The sequence below is a fragment of the Rattus norvegicus genome, chromosome 2, assembly GCF_021556685.1.
Source record: "Rattus norvegicus strain SHRSP/BbbUtx chromosome 2, alternate assembly SHRSP_T2T, whole genome shotgun sequence".
In the NCBI taxonomy this organism is placed as follows: domain Eukaryota; kingdom Metazoa; phylum Chordata; class Mammalia; order Rodentia; family Muridae; genus Rattus; species Rattus norvegicus.
In genome coordinates this window covers 46,216,302-46,236,131 of record NC_141535.1, presented here as the reverse complement: position 1 = coordinate 46,236,131, position 19,830 = coordinate 46,216,302, and the positions used below count along the sequence as shown (strand labels likewise).

Sequence of the window (19,830 nt, the reverse complement as noted above, 5' to 3'; positions counted from 1 at the left end):
CTCTAGCATGAGGTGGAAGTTGTTTTCTGATGGTGTTTTTTAATTTAGCTCAGATTCTACTGCAGTAGAATCAATCTTTTGGTTACATCTAGTTACAAATGCTCCTAAAGTCAAGTAGAAAACAAAATTCCATCTCCTGATAGGAAAGTAGCAGCTGTCCCATAGAACTCCCTTCTGTGGTTAAAGTGCTCTGGGCCTTCACTGTCTTGTGTTGTCATTAGCCATGGGTGATGATTGGGCACTTGAAATGATTACTCAAGACTAGGAAACTGATTTTTAAAATGTGTATTGTTAACATTGAAGTTGTCACATATACAGGGGCAGACTGTGTATGGCAATGCAATTGTGGAAGATGATACAGAAAGGAAAACAGTTTTTTTCTTTTTCAGTCCATCTTTAAAATCCATCCATTGTTTTCCCGTCATGACAAGTGTTTCCTGCTTCAGAAGCTAGCCTGACGCTGTCCCCCATTTGAAAGGCATAGGCTGGTGGCCCATGAGCTGCAGTATTCTTCCTGACAGTGTATCTGGTTTTGTCCATGTAGTGGTGGCCATCATTCTCAGTGCATAGAAGATAGTTTTGAAACTTTTTTTGAAATGTCCTCAGAGAATCACAGACTTAGGAAATGGTTTGGTTTGGAGCATTTCTGGGACAGGCTTCTTGTTGCTTTTTATCTGTGTCAGCACTAGAAACTACCGAAGTGATGGAGACGAAGCAAGACAGCCCTTTGTTACAGCTCACTGTTACAGATGGCATGATGCTAAGTTCCCCAACCAGAGAAGCTCAAACCCAGAATTTTAGGTCTAGTCTTCCTTTTAAATACACAGACTATGCATTTGGTTGGTTAGCAGGCCAGGTAAAGCCTTCTTGTTGGATTTGATTCGTCCTCTTCAGCGTGTGCTGTGCTTTAGCTTTCCTACTCTAGAGGTAGAGCAGGCACCACGATGTAAGTGATGGTCCATATACTAAAGGCTCCCTTAAAGAGATAGTACCTAGAGTTGATGGTAAACGTAGAACTCAAGTATACAGCCTGATTTCATCTCAGAACAACGAGTATCAACTTTATCCTGATATGTTTCTATTTATAAAAGTAACAATGTATCAAAGTACATTACTTTTTTTCAAATGTTGTAAAAGCTCTAAGTCAGTCTGGAATCCTGTCTTTGTTTTCCTTCTGTCTTTCTAAAGCCTACCCCTGACTCATGAGCTTTCTTTTTCCTACCCAGATAATTGCACTGCCCTCTTTTAATTGTTCATTGTGTCTTGAGAGTCACTACGTGTTTTGTGGACTGCTATCAAGTTGTTTCCGTGCTCACTTTGGCTGCACATGTACTAAGGAACACAGGAACACAGGAATGTCCTTGCCCCTGTGCAAGGATGACAGACATACTAATACACCTTCCAAAGTATAGGTTTTGTCACATTGTTCTATTTGGTAAAAGTTTTTCAATGATTCCCTGTTTATTTAGAATAAATTCCAGAATTTCTAATGTTCTTGCCTTCCCTCTTGACTCTTCCAACTCCCACAGATACCGTTCCCTTTGCTTGGTATGACCATGACCCCACATGCTGTAGGGTCCTTCTCTCTGTTTTCCACTGCCTTCTGAATCTTGCTGTGTGTCTCTGCAGTCTGCCTGTTGGCCTGGCAGGTTCATATACAACCAACCTCCTACACTTCCTTTAGAGCAGTCCTTAGGTCACTGGTGTGGCCTTGGCTACTGCTCTTCTTCCTCACCCACTATTTCTATTTCCTTGAGGTAGTCTTGCCTCATTTCTGTTGTTGTCTGCTTTTGTTCAGCTTAGGGCCCAGTTTACCTTTATTAGACCCAGATCTAATTTTTTATTTACTTTGAAGTTATAGTGATAGATTAGCAGTTTGCATCTTTATTCGTTCACAAATAAAATATTCTTAAATATACAGAAAATTTTATCTCATTATGAGTAAATGTTCTAATAATTACTGAATGGATCTAGTAAATCCTTAATAGATAGAGAGTAATTTATGAGATTCTTAACCAACTTAAAAACAAAAAAATATTTAAGGGAACAAAGTAGAAATATAAGATTCTTACTCATTGAATTAATTGTTGAAGAGAAGGAACTTAGAGTTTTGGGGGTAAAACTGGAAGCATCTTATTTTCTGAAAGTATTACTTGAAACAATAGATTTTCATGTTTTTTTGACTTGTATATCAAAGTTTCCATAATACTTTATATGTAGTCAAATGTTGAAAAGATGATAAAAACAAAACCCTGAAAACCTTGCTGAGCAGTTGCCATAGGAAATATCTTATCCTGTAATGTAAGTCCAGATATGAAGGTGATCCTTAGTTACATCGCATGGCCGTGGCCTCAGAGTACTGTCGGGTGACACAGATGATCACCTAGACTACGGAGCTCACACTGTACTCCAGACAGAACGTACTCTGACCGCAGTGCAGCCACTCCAGATGCTGCCCGCCAGAGCGAGAGCTCTTCCCGTTCAGTGACTGACCGTTGGCGAGCAGTGCTCGCCTGCCTTGGCCACACTGACTTGCAACGTCAGATGAAAAACAATTGAAGCACAGAGTGAGTCTTACAGTGCATTCTAGTTATAATTTCTAATACAATATTTTCTACTGTTTTGTTATTAAACACAGAATTCTTATTACATTCTAAGTGATTAGAAATTAAAAAATTAGAGTTCTTTGCACCAACAAAATAAGCATGAAAAAAATGGCTCCTTGAATGGATATGTGCATTTGGATATGGTAAAGTGTCTGTCTGGTGTCTGCTGTTTACATACTGACAGACAGAAAGGGTTACCATTTCTGTTACAAATCTTGGTTATGCTCATAGGCCTTTCCTCATGATTAGATTATGCCATTTGTTAATAACCGCCTGTTAAAGATACGTGTTGACATTGTGAAATTCACTCTCTTTAGTGCTGACGAGCTCCTTCTAACAGAGATGATGTTTAATGGGCTCTTCAATGACCTTTCTTCAGAACAGGCGACCGCACTGCTAAGCTGTTTTGTGTTTCAAGAGAATGTGAGTTAATATGGTGTGCTTTATTTACTCATACATCAGTTTTGGTTAAATCACATAGTGGACATTTATTAATAATAAGACTTATTTATATGCCACATCATTAAGCCAAAAAGAATATAATAAAAAATTTGATATGATAGATGATATGTGCTTGACACACTAACTTCTATTTTAAAATGTTTCTAAAATACTACCATTTTTCTGTAACATTAAAGGAATTTTGAATATTAAATCTTTCAAATATGAAAATCAGTATCCACAAAAATTTATTAAGCACCAGTGTTTATAATGCATAGATCTAGACCTTGGAGATGCAGCAGAAACTCTCGCTCTCATGGCTTGTGCGTGGGAGAATGACGAAGTTGAACAGCTGGGTAGAAATACCTGATGCTTCAGGTTCTCGCTTTAATGAGTAGGAATAAAGTCTTCCCAGTGTGAAATTTCAGTTGATGCCCAAATGAAAGTGAAGAAGCGAATGCACACATTCAGGGAGCACCACCTGTGCTCAGATCAGGACCAGTGCCTTCTACTTGTGCTGCCCTGAAGATAGATAGGTGATCGATCAGTGACTTGCTCATCAGGGATGCTGTCAGTAGCATTTGTTAACATTCACTCCGCATAGTTTTGCTGATGACCAGTTCTGTTGATCGGCTTTGGTTTTCACAGGAATAAACAGGGAACCTGGTTTGTGATGTCTTATGTAAAGTGCTCACACAGCCATCCACTGAATTGAAACGAAGCCCTACAGACTAATGCAGATGCTGACCCAACTAGTCTGTGGTTGCCTTTCAAATAGTAACCTTTCAGCCGGACCAGTAGTTCAAGTGCCTGAGTTCCTAGCAGCCATAGGAATCGAAAGGGGGGACAGCAAACTCAGGAACCTTACAGGACAGCTAGCCTAGCTAACCCTTGGACAGAGATGCTGTTGCTAACAAGGCAGGATTGAATGTGAGGGCCTACATGACACTTGCAGGACATCTTCTAGCGTTTGTTCATGTGTGGCATGCGCATGGACACACATGGCGTTATTTTAAATCCTCACAGTCCTTCCTGAACACACTTTATTATGGTGATGTCTTTTTTTTTTTAAATCCTGACACATATTTTCTCTCTTTAACAGAAATAACCCAACACAGAAGTCAACTGGTTATAACGATAGATTAAATTGTTATCTAAGTTAGAGATTAACAAATTCTACTACTGAGAAAAATGATATTAAAAGTATTGAAAGTCAGACAGACATGGTGCATATGCTTTTATAATCCCAACACTCAAGAGACAGAGGCAAGTGAATTTCTGAGTTCAAGACTAGTCTGAGCTATATAGCAAAAACAAAAAAAAGTACTAATTCCAATTAAAATTTGAATTATATATTTGATTAACATTGAGAAATATAAGATTAAGGACAGTATTTAAGTATTCACCGTACATTTTCACTTTGTACCAACTTTCCTAGAAGCTAAACTCATGCATAAACTAGGATTAAACGCTGACGACGCTTCACTGCTAGCTACAGTACGTGCTTTCCTCCCTTTTCCATTTGTACTGCCTGGACAGCACACTTTTCAAAATTAGCAATGTAATACTTCTGAAATGTGATAATAATTATGGCAAGAGTGGGTTTGTGTATGAAAACCAGTAGTTGATTAGAAATTCCAAATGCTAATGATTGTAATCTTGTAATTTGGTATGAATGAATAGAAAAACTTGACTTCATTTTGGCAAGCAAATAGTACTTAAGTTTGAGTTTTCATATTTTGTTTTCTTTTTCTTTATCATAGTCTAGTGAGATGCCCAAATTAACAGAGCAGTTAGCTGGACCACTCCGACAAATGCAGGTAAGCTCGTCGTTATGAAGGATTCCCACACTCGGGTCAGCTCTGGCCCTGCGCCATCCCACATTTGCTCTCAGTCGTGTTTCCTTTGTATCCTAGAAGCCTTCTTGATACGCAGTCCAGCAACTAAGCGTCTACTTTCATTAGTAGGTGCAACTATTTATTCTAGTATTTATTAGCTTATTTTTAAGAAGAAATTTTAAATATTTAGTTTTATTATTTTCCAATTATATATATATGTATATGGCGGTGTGTGGGTGTGAGTGCGAGTATCCACACAGGCCACAGGAGGGCATTGATTCCCTGCAGCTGGAGTTAGTAATCGGGAACCATCTGATGTGATTCTGGGAACCCAGCCTTGGTTCTTGGGGAAAGCAACCTGCTCCTAACTGCTGTGCCATCTTTAGCCCTTTGTTCCTCTTTTAAGACAGTCTCGTGTAGTTTAATGACTTTCTGATGTTGTTCAGATTGGTTAGATGCTGCTGTTAGGTTTGGGTCAGTACTGAGGTGTAGGATTTGTAGTAAATATGTGACTGGCACAGGATAGGATCGCATCTTCTGGGCATGCCCCAGCATGGGACTGACACCTTGGGAAGGCTCAGCTGTGGCATGACTTGCCAGCATGAGTCCTGTGCCTGCTTAGAAGCTCAGGATATCCAGCTCTCAGAGACAACACTGAAGATCTGTGTCTCTGCTAAAGGAAAAGAGATTTTGCAGACTCTTGCTTTGAAAACCTAAAGAAACAGTGCTGTGGGAGATATTCAGTAAAGAATCTTAATTCTGTCCTTTATTCTTAAAAGGAATGTGCTAAAAGGATTGCAAAGGTTTCTGCAGAGGCAAAACTGGAGATTGATGAAGAAACTTACTTAAGCTCATTCAAGCCTCACCTGATGGATGTGGTGTACACCTGGGCAACTGGGGCCACATTTGCCCACATCTGCAAAATGACAGATGTCTTTGAAGGTAAGGATGTAGTCACTTTTATACCAAGTAAGATTTTACCAATCAGTTATGGTAGCAGTGTGATTTGAAGCTTCATCTCTTCAATCCTACTATACTGTATTTCCTCTCTGCCCACAAAAAAATGCTGCTCAAAGAATGAGGTCTTTAATAGCTCACAGCAGGTAGCAACAATTGAGTCTGAAAGAAGGAAGCAATGTGTGCATCTCCAGGAAGTCACAGTGACATGTGACATTGCCAGTGCATAGCAGAGAGGCATTTTGTTTATTTTAAAGTAATAATTAAGTAGACAGTAGCCAGGTGTGTGTGTCTTGCACCTTTAATTCTAGCACTCAGGTAGCAGAGGAAGATAGATTTCTTGTGAGTTCAGCCTGGTCTACAGAATGAGTTGTAGCCATGAGGGCTACATAGTGAGACACCCTGTCTTGAGAGTTGGCAAAACAAAGGACAGGATTTAGTTGAATTGTTTTGTTTTGTGGGTAGTTTTTTGTTGTTGGTATTTGGTTGGTTGGTTGGTTGGTTGGTTGATTGGTTCGGGGCTTGGGAAAAGTGGTTTCATGCATGTGGTCCTTGTGGATAAGCAGGTTTTTATCAGTGGATAACGTGTTTATCCCCCACCCGCACTCATGTAAGAAGTCAGGCACAGCAGCACATGCCAGGGCCCAGGTGAGGTCCAGGGTCAGTAAAGGCCCCCACCTCACAAATGAGATGGAGAATAGTTAAAGGCACTGATGTCAGCCCTGGCTTCCCCGAGTTTGTGTAGCACCCATCACCCGCCCACCTCCCCACCACACACTTAGGAAATCTGAGAAAGTCTTCTCTGTGGATTGGTTTTTCTGGTGGTTGTGTGAGTTTTGATTTTTGCTTTAAGTTAAATGGAAAAGCTTTCACAGTGTTGAAGGTTAGTCTTGATCTGGAGACAGTGATTTTACCCAATTTTCACTAGTGTCGTAATTCTGCATAGCACGTTAGCATTCCTGCTCTGCCTCTGTGGAATTGTTGAGATGGTGAATTGTTTCTGTATTAGGTTTTGCTAAAAGTTTGGAATTTGAGAAATTTCTATCTGTAGCTCAAAATTTGATCTAATAGTAGTGTCTGTGTTTTTCTAGTCTGAATTCTGTTACATGCATAAACCTTTGCTTTCAAAAGTTGGGATAAACCATATCTGTTAGCTCGTAAAAATAAGGTAAGTAAATAGAAAAACTTGGCTGTGTGCATCTTTTATTATGAGATAGTGTCTTTTTGTGCAGAAAGTACTCTTTTTTACCTCTTCTGTACTTTTCTGTTTGACTTTTCTCTTCAGAGTAGCCATCTATCCCATCTTGTTACCCTGTGTGCTGTGTATGGTTGCAACTCCTTGTCCACCAGCGTGACCCTTCAGGATCACAAGCAGAACCACCTACCCTGGACTTCGGTGTGCTGTATCTTAGCAATATCTCTTCCTAAGATGATTCTCAACGCTCTGCTTAGACAGGAAGCGCCAGGCTTGACCTTGAGCAATAGCTGGGTGCTCCCAACATTAATTGGCCAGTTAACACTGGTGCCACAGCCACATCTGATGAGACGTCTTATGCAACAAAAAGGGTTATATGGAGATCAATTTGAAGAACTTTAAAAGCATAAGTTACCTTGTCTCCTTGAAAAATGCATAGAATATTATTTTCTCAAACTAAATTTGAATGACTGTGTGCGCTAATGCTTAGGGTATCAGGGCATCCACGCAGGTGGTGGACCTATTAGGACTATACGTTGGCTATTCCCGCTGCGTCTGACTCTTACCTATGTGTGGGATGAAGGAAGGAGTTGCTGTCTGCCCAGCATTTGGCATCAGGAGATCCTGTTCCTCCTGTTCGTTTAGGATTTGAAGGAAATACTAGCAGTGCCTGTTCTTCCAGTGGTGTTTGTAGGGTAGTTTTACCTTTTCCTATGACAGAATACCCAGTGTTGGAGAGGAATTCTTAAGTATGTTGCTGATAATAGTATAATGTTTTATTTATCTGTATTGCTTGTGTTTAAACAGTGGTACAAATTTAGTGCTAGATGGCTTGATAATCGGTGCTTGGTTGATACTTAGTTGATGAGTAATTCTGAGACTTTCCTAGGGCTAAGTCCTATGCCAAGTACAGGGCAGGCACTGTCTCTGCCCTCAGGAAACAGCTGGATAAGTTGATACTGGTGACTATTTAGAAGATATGTGAAGTCCTAACCTTAGACTGAACTAGATAGTAATTAGTAAGGGCATGAGCCTCAGTGAATTAGAATGCTGTAGTTTAGACAGAAACACTCTGAGGAAATTGTTTTCTGCCCTTATGAGTCAAGTGATTCTGGTTTGTCCCTCCAGTAAGGCTGTACATATGGAAATGATCTTACATGAAAGCATCTAGTTCCTAGTATTCATAACAGGTAAATCAATTGTGTATACCCATGTCTTAGAAGTTTTTATTGAAGGAAAAGTTGTTGATTTATGGTACAGTACACATTGAGTCTTAAACATAATGTTAGAAGAGACAGATGATTTCATCCATGAGAAATGCTATAGCAGGCAGCTCTGTAGCCATAGAAAGTGAGTGAATGGTTGCTGGAGCTTGGATTTGATGACTGAATAAGAACAGGATTTAGAGAGAGGTGATTAAAATACTCCAGGTTAGAGAGCGGGGAGAGTTACATAGTCATGAATAGACCCAAACCTGACTTGTGTAGGGTTCAAGGGTATATTCATCAGTTCTCACCTAGTATAGGTTTTCCCTGAGCTTTGAAAAGGCAGTGCTTACAAAGTGTACAGGCAGAGATGCATAGAAGGGATTTAATCTAGCATGTTTACTCAAAAAAGAAAACGCAGTGACTAGCAAAAGTTTAATTTCTTGGAGGACTAGACGAAAAGATATCACAAGTTAATACCAATCAGATAGTGTGGGAATGAGGCGCTGTCTGAGGCTTTTGGCTTTTGGCTGGCGAGGCAGAATGCTGTGAGTGAAGCAGGTCATGAACTCCTTAGAACTGCAGTAGGTTGGAAAGATGCTAGATGATTCCCTGCTCAGCAGTGATCTCCACTAACCCGGGGAGCAGCCTCTGCTGGAGGGGCTGTGGCTGCTTGTGTGTGAACTTAAGGATCTGTTCCAGACTCTGGGAAGAACCAGAGCCAGTGGATATATAGCCTCTCCTCATTGCCTTGTTCTCCTCAAGGTTCTCTTGTTGCCTGAAGCTGAGTGTTGACTCAATTTTCCACAAATGACTTAGAGTGTGTGAGTACCCTGACCTGATTGTGTTTTCTTGCTTTAGTTCTTACATGTTGTCTGAATTTACTTAGAATGCTGTGGCTCCCGATAACGCTGGCAGATTCCGATTTAAATTTACTACCTGTATTTATAGAAATAGTACAAACAACGTTAGATTGTGTGTGTTTCTTGGTACTCATTTGAAGTCATTCAAAAAATAGGAGATAGTGCCTTGCTTCTGGTGCTTTACATAGCGGAAGACGGAGAGATTCGGTTCTACGCTGCCCGTCACCCAGTTCCACCCTCCAGAAGCTGAGCATTCCCATCTAAGTCATTTCCTAACTTAAGTTTTTGGACGGTTTGCATAAACATTTACTGTCATCGATGCATACTTACCTCTTCTAACCCACCCCCTTGGTTTGTGTAGAAGCTTATATAAGTGAGTTTCTTCTTTCCTTCTGAAGTAGCGGTGGACGCAGCGTTCTTTGAATCTGAGGACGACTTTGGTGAAGCACCTCACACCCTGTTCTATTTAGAGATAACAATAGCCCATCAGGCGGAGCTGTTACATCTGTTTACACAGACAGCTGAAGGTCCTGTAGGTTAATGAAGGCCTGGGAAGGAAGGGTGGAAAGGTAACTTTCTTGGGGCCTGCACAGTCTAGGAAGAATGTTTTTCATCTTAAGCAGGGTCTCGCTGTGCAGTCCTGGCTGGCCTCACCTTCCAGTAGCTGGGATTATGTAGTGCTGTGCACTATGGACTGAGCTGCGGCACCTACAGTCCTGCGCGGTATCTCAGTGGCCATATCTTCATTGACAGTAGCATCTGGCTGGAATGGCATTGTTTTGTTTAGTTTTTGTAGCTGTGGCCCAATTTTAAAAGTTGAAAGTTGGGGCTGGGGATTTAGCTCAGTGGTAGAGCGCTTACCTAGGAAGCGCAAGGCCCTGGGTTCGGTCCCCAGCTCCGAAAAAAGAACCAAAAAAAAAAAAAAAAAAAGTTGAAAGTGGCTTTTGTGTATTTGAATTGTGCTAAGCATCTCTCAACGTGGAGTGTCCCTGCAACACGAGCACTTGGAGCTGAGGGAGAAACTGGTTGGCTTGATCCTTCCATGTGCTTGCTTCAGGTTTTTAGCTGTCTCACCACAGGCACCTGTTGTTAGATGCCATGGACTCCTGATCGCTCTCCAGCACTGATTCTGTTCATTTTATCACTTCTCAGCCAGATTTGGAGTAGGGGTAACAATGACAGGCTTCTAGTTTATGAGAGGGCTAAGATCCTTTCGTGACTGAGCTCTAAGGTTGAAAGGGACCCCACTGCTGTAAAGGAAAAGTCAGTAGACATTCCTCCCTCTCAGACTTGTTTAGGGGCAGGGTCTAACAACTGGCTGGCTTATAACTCACTACAAAGTGTAGGCTTCAAACTCACAGAGATCCATCTGCCTCTGCCTCTGCCTCCTGAATTCTGAGATTAAAGGCATGTAACTCTCGATACCTCATCCTAGATCTGGTGGTGTTAGCCTGCCTGTGCAAAGGCACTCGGCACCTTTGTCTCAGCAGTAGCAGTGACCAGACTGGCCACTGTCTACTACTTGAAAAGTATCTTCTGTAACTGCTCTGTTACAGATTCTATTATAGAAACAACTAACCTATTTGCTTTTCAGATTTTACCAAGTCTTGATGACAGTTTGTTAGGGTCATACGAGTTGTCTCACTAAGAGGAAGTAAGTGCAGGTGGATATCACGTAGCCACATCCTCATTCTCTGGAGGCCTGCTGTGGAGTGAATATTCTCCCAACTTTCCACTTGAGCCCTTCAGGTGGTTCCCCTTTTCTGGTCTCAAAAATAGATCAGGAAGCAGTGGGGAGCCTTCTTCCCTCTGACTTATTAGTCATCATTTGGTGACCACTGTTCTCAGACTTTGAATGGCATGGCATTTTAAAATGTGCTCCCACACCCACCTACCTCAGGAACTCTCCTGGGTAGAAATTCTCTTGGCTTCCTTTACTCTCTAAGAGGCAGTTGACATGATTGCCCTCCTTGTGCATCTGTCTCAACCCAGTCACCTTCCTGCCCAGCTCACCTGGGGCACCTGACTTGTCCTCCCAGTCTGCATCTCTGCTGTGCTGACTCCCAAGATCCTCCTAAATCCACATGATACACTAACAAGCTGTGGGAAGTCTAAGGGAAGTAATAGCACACAGTACTGACAGTTTATTACTCTTCCTAGGAAGGGTTGATAAACTCTGAGATTATAGAACATAGCTCCTAGACTTAAGAGGTCCTCAGTGGTTAAGAGGACACCCCGCTCTTGTAAAGGATCCAAGTTTGATTCCCAGCACCCATATGGCAGCTTATAACTACCTTTAACGCCAGTTCCAGGGAAATCTGACACATATTTCTGAATTCCTTGAGCTCCTGTATGTATGTGTATGTGCATGTGCATATAATAATCACTTCCTCCCCTGGCAATATGCACATATTGTTTCTGCTGTTCTAGCATGTAAACCTGCTTTAATTTCTTTTGTTTTTTTAAGATTTGTTTTGCCTATATGTATATATGCGTACCATATGTGTGTGGTAACCGTGCAGAAGCGGGCAACACACAAAATCATACTCTTGACCTACTTTTTAATGTATTTATGGAATATGAAATTTGCCTGGCCTGGCCTTTTATAGCTTAAATGTGAAATACACCTAGTATCATATATTTGGTCCCCAGCTGCTGTTGCTCTTTTGTGAGGTTGTAGGACCTCTGAAAGATGAACGAAGTGAGAGCAGGGGGTTTTCGGTTTCAGGACACCTCCCTGTCCTCTCTCCCACCACCCCCGATCCACCCAGATGGGATCAGCAGGGGGAGGAAGCCCTGAGTCAGTGTGTATTGTTGGCATGTGTATAGCCATATCAAGAATCCTAGTGCCTCAGACTCATGGAAATGGCAAAGCCTCCTTCCCCCATGAGGCTCAGACGAATGACATAGCCATTCTCTGGTACAAGTACATGTGTTTACAGATGGTTGGCCAGTGTGTGAAGAAGAAAAGGGCCTAGCAGCCACAGCTTTCTTCTCTCAGAAGACTGCCCTCCTAGTGCTGTAATAACAATATACTGGGCTCAGAGGTTAAGAGCACTGACTGCTCTTCCAGAGGTCCTGAGTTCAAATCCCAGCAACCACATGGTGGCTCACAACCATCCAATGTGTTCTTCTGGTGTGTCTGAATACAATATACTGAGTTCCTGGATTCCACAGCAGATGGCCTCCATCAGAGAGCACAGCCCACTGTAGATATTCTGTGTGTTTCTTCAGATTCTGTCTTCTTTGTTCCTATGTTGCCTCACTCAGGTTCTCAGGACCAAAATCAGGACAGGGCACCTGCTCCACTATAACACCCTCCTGTGACTCCCCCATGATGGACAGCTAAGCCATAAGCCAAAATAAATCTTTTACCACAGTAATGAGAACCTAACTAATCCATAGCTTACTACTTCGGGCTTTTGACTCACCAGCAGCCAAATAACTTCACAAAAACTGTATAGTAGAAGTAGGCTGCCATTGTCTTCTTTCAAGTTAGACAAATCCAGAAGAGGAAGAAATTCTCATTTCAAATGATATTTAGTGGAATTTACGAATGCAGCTCAGTAGTAGAGTTCTTGTGGAAGGCCCTGGGGTTTGAATTCCAGTACTGTTTGGACATAGGGTCTCACTGTGTAGTCCTGGCTGGCCTCAAACTCACAGAGCGCCTTCAGTGCTGGGACTAAAGCTGGGCGCCATCACACCTGGCTCCCTGTCTTTGTTCTGCTCTGAGTTTGTATCACAGTCCTTTACCCCAGAGACACTGGAACATAGAGTGGTGGATGAACTGTCCCAGTGCTACAAGGAGTCAGAATGTGGCCACCTTTCCTAAAGCTTACATTTAAGAGAAACAATGTTCCTAATGCAGTCCAGATGTTACAGTGAAGTCCCCAGAGCTTTGATTCAGTTAGTTCACACTTGAAGAAAGGGGCCCAGGCCCCTCTTTACACAAGTCTTAATGTCTTAACAAGTAGCACCGTCTACAGCTTCCGCTTTGGAAGATTTGACTTGAGGTTGCAATCCACAGGGAAAAGTCTGCATCCTCTCTTGCTACTTCTAAGAATACACTGTAAAAACAAAACGTTGATGAAACAAGCTAATAACAGCTATGCTTGTAGTGTCCAGAATCCTGAATAAGGCCCACACAGGGTCCTGAGAAGCTGGACTGTTAGGCTTTTGTGTACTTGACAGACGCCCTGATCCACCCTTATAGGCCCAATAGCTGTCGTGCCTCCTTCCTCAAGTGGGTCTCTTCTCTAAAGCCAGGGAATTTGATTTCCCCTCCTCTAAAAACGTCACTGCACCTTAGAGTGTGTCCTTTACGACCGTTGATGGGAGGTGGGGGTAACCCTCCAGTCATGTTGTTGTGCTTGCATCTAGCAAATGTCTATTCCTGGTTGTATTCACTAATCCCTCCTCTGTCCAGGCAGTATAATCCGTTGTATGAGGCGCCTGGAAGAACTGCTTCGACAGATGTGTCAAGCAGCGAAAGCCATTGGAAACACAGAGCTGGAGAACAAGTTTGCTGAAGGTCAGTATCTAGTGTATGGGCCTTTTACAGTAATGTGGGCAAGTCTTGAGACTTGGACTTCTGACACAACTTAGAAGGGCAGTTGGAGCTGTCTTTGGCTGGACTATCACAGAAGGTCATCTATAGTGTATGCATTGAAAGTGGAAGGCTTCTATAGGACATTTTTAGGGTTTTATTTTATACATTACACATTCCCATTTATACATATGTATTGAATACTTGCTATACATCCAGCAGGGTTCTAAGAATTGTAAGGATGGACAGACATTAAAGTGCAGTTAGTAAAGCTTCTCTTGTAATGTGAGGGAGATAGGAAGTCAGTGGTCACGAAGTCCTCAAGAAAAGGAAAGTAGATTAAAGACCTCCACACAGATGACATTTAAGGCCTCAGACAATTTGAGCAACAGGAGGCTAGTGTGGTTGGAACAGAGTGGGTGTAAATAAGGGAGTGGAGGGAAACAAAGCGGCCAAGTCTGTGGAGTAGCAAGGAGGATGCAGGGAGACAGGGAAGGGCAGATGGTAAAGTGTAGAGGAAGTGGGGAGTTGGGAAGCAACTACTGTGTTGTTCATTTCCACTTATGTCCTGGACAGACGAGACGGACTGCAGTCAGTCATTGGTGGTGGTTTCTGACTTGAGTGTTTTGTCCTCTTACATTCCACACTGATTAGACTCTGTTGACAGAGGCGGCCATGTACAGTTTAAAAATAGAATGTGCACTTGTTGAGCTTTAATATAAAAAGTTCCCATGTCTTCTAATGTGAAGATAACTGCTTGATCTGGATCATCTACTTCTGACAACTTAGGTCCTGTTCTAGAGTCGACTTTAATAGCCTCAGCCACTCACCCAAACCATACCACAGTGTAGTGTAGTTGAAAGGGAAAGCACTTGGGCTCTCAGGTTCTTCAGCTGGCTCTGAACTCTCCCAAGCTAACACGTTTTTTATACTCAAGATGGTTCTTTACCAGTTTAGTCAGGACTGAGCTGTAAAACCATAATCCCAGAAAGTTATAATGCTTTATGGTCTTGAAAGTTTAAACATTATTTTCTTCTCCCTTAGGAATCACCAAAATCAAGAGGGATATTGTATTTGCTGCCAGCCTCTACTTATAGAGTTCAATGTTAGTCACCACCTGTCTGATTGCAGTTGACTACAAATGCTTTTTCAAGTGTTCAAGTGGTTCTCCCAATTCAAGAGTTGTTCGCAAGCATTTTTATTATATTTAAATCAAATATCATTCTGAGAAGGCATGTAACATACACATTTGTACATAGCATCTTTCAATAAAAAAATGTACAGGTGGGGCAGTGTTTTAGTGAAAGGCTTAAATTTTTTTTAATTGAACTACTAGTTCAATTAAAAACTCAAAAAACTCATTGTGTTAAAGTAACTATATACATAGATAAAGTGGGCATCCAAGAGGTATAGCAGCAGCCCTTTAATGTATACACCAGGGAGTGATATGCATCTTCCTGCCCTCTGCCTCCAGCAGTTCCCTTCGAAGCTGGCCTGTTCCTCTGCACCCTTCAGGGCTCATGATTCCTTGCGTAGCTCTGTCTGTTGCTGGTTTCGTGTAGAGTCGTGTGTGAGTCCTCTTTTCTTTCTTTGTTAGACTCTGTGGTCTTGAAGAAATCAGTTACATACAAAACCTATACAAAACAGGGCAGAATATTTAGTGCTGTAACACAAGTTTAAAATCATATACAAAATTTCAGGAACCAATTAATGTTAAAAAAGTAATAATTAGCTAGGCTGGTTGTAGCAGTGCCTTTATCCCAGCACTGGAGAGAGAGAACAGGTGGGTCTTTGGAGTTTCCAGGCCAACCAGAGCTACAGTGAGTCACTGTCTCAAAAAAAGAAAAAAAAAAAGCTGGCTAAAAGAAACATGTTTTGTAGAAAATTCTTCAAAATGTTTTGGTAATACCTTCATTTAACCAGTACTGAAAAATAATTTATTAAGTGAATTTTCAATTCATGAAAAAGGAGATTGTTTACTACAACCATAGGCCTTAACAATAAAAACACTAAGAATTTTACAATACTGACCAAGAATCACCCAGTTTTTACCTGTCAGACCTATCCTTTTATTGACATCCTTACTCAGAATTAGTGAGGCACATTCTGTCCTGTTGGGTGTCTCACTGGGGATTTACCCCAGTGACTAGCAGTGCCAGCACTCGGGCTGCTGCCTGATACTTACCACTAATATTGCCACAACAGCTCCTTGAATGAGGCCAATTAACACGTCGCTCCAGTGGTGTTTGTAATCAGAAACTCGAGACAGGCCCACATATATGGATAAAGCAACAAGCCCAAACTGTAGCATGGGTCGTAAGAGTCTTGCCCAATCTCCCTTCATCCTGGCTTGAAGATAAAGCTAATAGAAAAAAGAGCCAGCTGAAAACTTGAATATCACCCATCACACCTCTCAAGCGTTGACATTTAGGTTATCAATATATTTACATATGAAGTAAAACTTTAGGCAAGTGCTTTAAAGCAACACCCCCCCCCAACAGTATTGCCCCAGTAACTTGCATTTAGAAGAATTTATTGCGTATTTAGCCATTCCATGCCCTTCAAATTGTAAAGCAGGGTTTCTCTGCTTGTGACTAGACAAGATTTGAAGGCAGTCCTTCCCTGTGGCCTGTGTACGATTCTGATAGAGTATAGTCCTACCTTGGTCCTAGTCTTGGAATAAACTGCTAGAATTCAGACAAGGGTTTGCCCCTGCCCTAGCCCAGGCTCCCCTGTTTCCTCCCTAGCATATCTAAGGACTGTCTGCTTAGCTCACAGTTACCCAAGAGCTCGGCTGTCCTCAAACAGCAGCAGCTGAGACCAGGTGAGTGATCTATGGAAGTATGATCACTCTGCCCAAATAAGCAGTAGGTCATAGTGTACTCAGGGTCAGGAAAGACCTCTGCTCTTCCCCCAACCCTGTTACCCTCTCCCATACTGAGTACATCCCCTTCCACTGGCTCTGGCACACAAATATCTGAAAATTTTGATGTAGACGGGAATCGTCAGTGAACTATTATTTTAAACAAAACCAACTATGCCACTTTATTCATTTTATAATAGGTGTGAGCTTCACACTCAGGAGGATGGAAAGTTCCAGACCATCTAGGATGCAAGACTGTGTCGTGCCTCCCCCCCCCAACACACACACCCCTAAAAATAAAAATGTAATTGCCAACATTAAGAAAGCCTTCAGGCTAGGAGAAGTAGCTAGCTCAGTGTGCTGACTGGTTCATATCAACGAGCTAGAGTGGGAGAGGAAGAACCTTAATTGGGAAAATAATAACTCCACAAGGTTGGGCTGCAGGCAAGCCCTTGGGCAGTTCCTTAGAAACTGATTCGGGAAGACAGAGCCTATTGAGGGTAGGGCCATCCCTGGGCAGGTGGTCCTGGGCTCTGAGAGAGCAGGCTGAGCAAGACAGGAAGCAGCACTCCTGCATGGCCTCTGCTTCAGCTCCTGCTGTGCTTGAGCTCCTGCCCTGCCTGCCTTTGGTGAAGGCAGTGCTGTGGTGTCTATCACAGCAGTGGTGACCCTCAGACAGTTTGTAAGATGCTTGCTTTGGAAGTGTGAGGACTGGTAAGATTCCAGCACTCATGTAAAGAAGCCACAGACTATGATTTGCATTTGTAATCCCAGTGCTGGAACAGAGAGACAGGAGACATGGTTCTTGGCCAGCTGGTCTAGCCTTATTGATGGACTCCTTACAATGAGAGACCCTGGCTCAAAAGGGGAGGATGACACCTGAGGTTGTCCTCTAGCCTCTGCATGCACAAAGGCATTCACACAAATCTGTCAATTGATGGATGACTGAAATACCATTTAAAACTATTCACAAGGCACAGGCAGTGCACATGAAGCACGCCTTCCCGTTGGTTAACTTATTAGCCAGGTCAAGTACTACTGGCTCTCTATGGCGCCTCTTCTCCCAAATCCTTGCTTCTGTTTAAGAATCTCATCGCAAACGTTATTTCCACCTCAATTATGAAGGTCATTTTAAAGATAAGTTTTTGGGCTGGAGAGATGGCTCAGAGGTTAAGAGCACTGACTGCTCTTCCAGAGGTCCTGAGTTCAAATCCCAGCAACCACATGGTGGCTCACATCCATCTGTAATGGGATCTGATGCCCTCTTCTGGTGTCTGAAGACAGCAACAGTCTACTGTCATGAATAAGTTTTAAAAAAATTACTAAAGATAAGTTTCTAGACTGTACCTGAAGCCTAGTCCTGGGTACTGTGAACAAAAATGCAGCTGTCAGCAACAGGCTTTTCCTTTTTCAGATGCTAGAAACATCTAAGAATATTTGCACATAAAGATGTCCTAGAAAGAGTTTTATCCACCTCTGTTAGAAAGGTGGGCACACAACACCTCTAAATGGAGTTAGGAAGATTCCCTGTTTAATGCTGCACAATCCTCCTAACTATCTTCCTTTCAAACAGGGAAGCCTGCAGGCTTGTGAAGTAGTTTTGCAAAACTACAGGTTCAAGTGTCCATCGATATGGAGGGAAGGAAGAGAGACAGGCTTCTTATTAGGGAGGTCAGATTGGTACAGCAGCTTCTCATTCCTTAGGAGTAGACTTGACTAACCAGTGGCTACACCTAAGAAATGGTGAAAGAACCTGGCAATTCCCTGCAACAAAAGTACAGATGCATCCAGATTCCTGCTGACAGTGCCCCGGGGCTTCTGGCTTCTTAAACACCTGAGACAGTCGGGCATCTCCCCCATGCTGACTTTACCAAGGAAGACGTCCTCGCCTCCTAACCCCCGGAGAGGCAAGAGTGGGAGATGAGGCCTTTGGCAGGATAACAAGGTCATGGAGGGACCCAGGAGTTCCCATACTCTGCATTATGTAAGGCTGCAAGCAAGCCAGTAGTGTGCAGCCAGAAGTCCTGCTAGAACCTGACCGAGTTACTCCTGTGTTCTGACACCCTGACTCACACAGAACTGTCAAAAACGCATTGCTGCTCCTCAGTTATCTGGTCTATGGGCATAGATTACAATTACAGCACCCAAGCACCTATCCTAAGTTAGGGTGCAGCCAGTCCACACTGAAATTTCTGAAATTCTATTTAGTTTCCATTAAATGATACAATAGCACACCTGGAAATAGGCTGTTGAGCAATCACTTTTGCAGCTGGTTTGTTTGTTTTGCCCAGTGGCTGACCTTGTTACGACTGTTATGGTCTCAGGTTCCCCCACTTAGACTGCAGTTATTTGAGGGCTGAGGATGTATATAGCTCAGTAGCTTGACTGATATGTATTTGCAGTAGGGGCTGGTTGATCTCTAACACTATAAAGGGGGGAGAGCTACTTTTAAGTCTAAATATTTGACCTTTTACTGAAAAGTTCCTAAGGCCAGAACAACACTGACATCCTACTCAACACAGATACACACCCAATAAGCTATATAGATCGCTTAACCCACATTTAAGAATGAATCTGGCCAAGAGAAGAGTATAAAGCAGGCATCTGTTCAGGCTTCTCTGGACATCTCCACCACTCGTGGAGACCCTAATTCACATTCGTAAACTCCTCACCTGCCCAGTGCTTTTCCACAGCTTGAAAAGAAACATAATGCTAAGCGGTCCAGGGCCAGTGCTCATTGACTACCACAAGGTACCAGGAAGGTACCAGGAAGAGTCAAATAGGCAGGGGCCTGGGGTTGGAGATTTAGCTCAGTGGTAGAGCGCTTGCCTAGCAAGCACAAGGCCCTGGGTTCCGTCCCCAGCTCCGAAAAAAAGAAAAAAAAGAAAAAATAAAAAAAATAGGCAGGGGCCTGCCTGCACCTGGGAGGGTAAGGCTAGTTACACACTTTTGTGGCCGGGAGGGAAGAAGGTGTGATGGACTTCATTATAGGCCACAATGTAAACCTCAACAGGATGGATCCACAAAAAACCAAAAAGCGAACACTGATGCATTTCTCAGTGCCTCTGAAGGCTACTCTGACAGTCAGATGAATGTGTGATCTTCAGAGCCAATCAACCCCAAGGATGGTCACAAAGCAAGCGCAAAGCAGCTCTGCCCTAAGGTGCCCACCCCACCCCCCTAGCACTGGCACTGAGCTCAGGTCTGGGCTGCCTGCCAGGTCACAATAGTCAAAGGACAGCTCTAGGAGAAGTGTTGAACTAGAAGTTAATTTCTAAGTGTCAGTAATCTCCAGACTTAATAACCCTATCTCCAC

The 19,830-nt window shown here is 42.7% G+C and overlaps 2 protein-coding genes across 5 annotated transcripts in view; one reads left to right on the top strand and one right to left on the bottom strand.

The window, feature by feature from the left end:
• Mtrex (Mtr4 exosome RNA helicase) overlaps nucleotides 1-14,938 on the top strand; it is a 60,311-nt gene extending 45,373 nt beyond the window's left edge. Inside the window, 5 exon segments of the mRNA NM_001034093.1 lie at nucleotides 2,924-3,029; nucleotides 4,811-4,867; nucleotides 5,665-5,827; nucleotides 13,532-13,636; nucleotides 14,696-14,938. Coding sequence (NP_001029265.1) covers nucleotides 2,924-3,029; nucleotides 4,811-4,867; nucleotides 5,665-5,827; nucleotides 13,532-13,636; nucleotides 14,696-14,748 — 484 coding nt within the window. The 3' untranslated portion in view covers nucleotides 14,749-14,938.
• The window catches only part of Plpp1 (phospholipid phosphatase 1), a 61,492-nt gene continuing 56,495 nt past the window's right edge, over nucleotides 14,834-19,830 (bottom strand). For all 4 annotated transcript variants that reach the window (XM_087632699.1, XM_087632696.1, XM_087632705.1 and 1 more), the window contains 2 exon segments: nucleotides 15,837-16,013; nucleotides 14,834-15,285 (listed from right to left, as the gene is read on the bottom strand). In XM_087632699.1, the coding sequence (XP_087488825.1) occupies nucleotides 15,163-15,285; nucleotides 15,837-16,013 (300 nt within the window). In that variant the 3' untranslated portion in view covers nucleotides 14,834-15,162.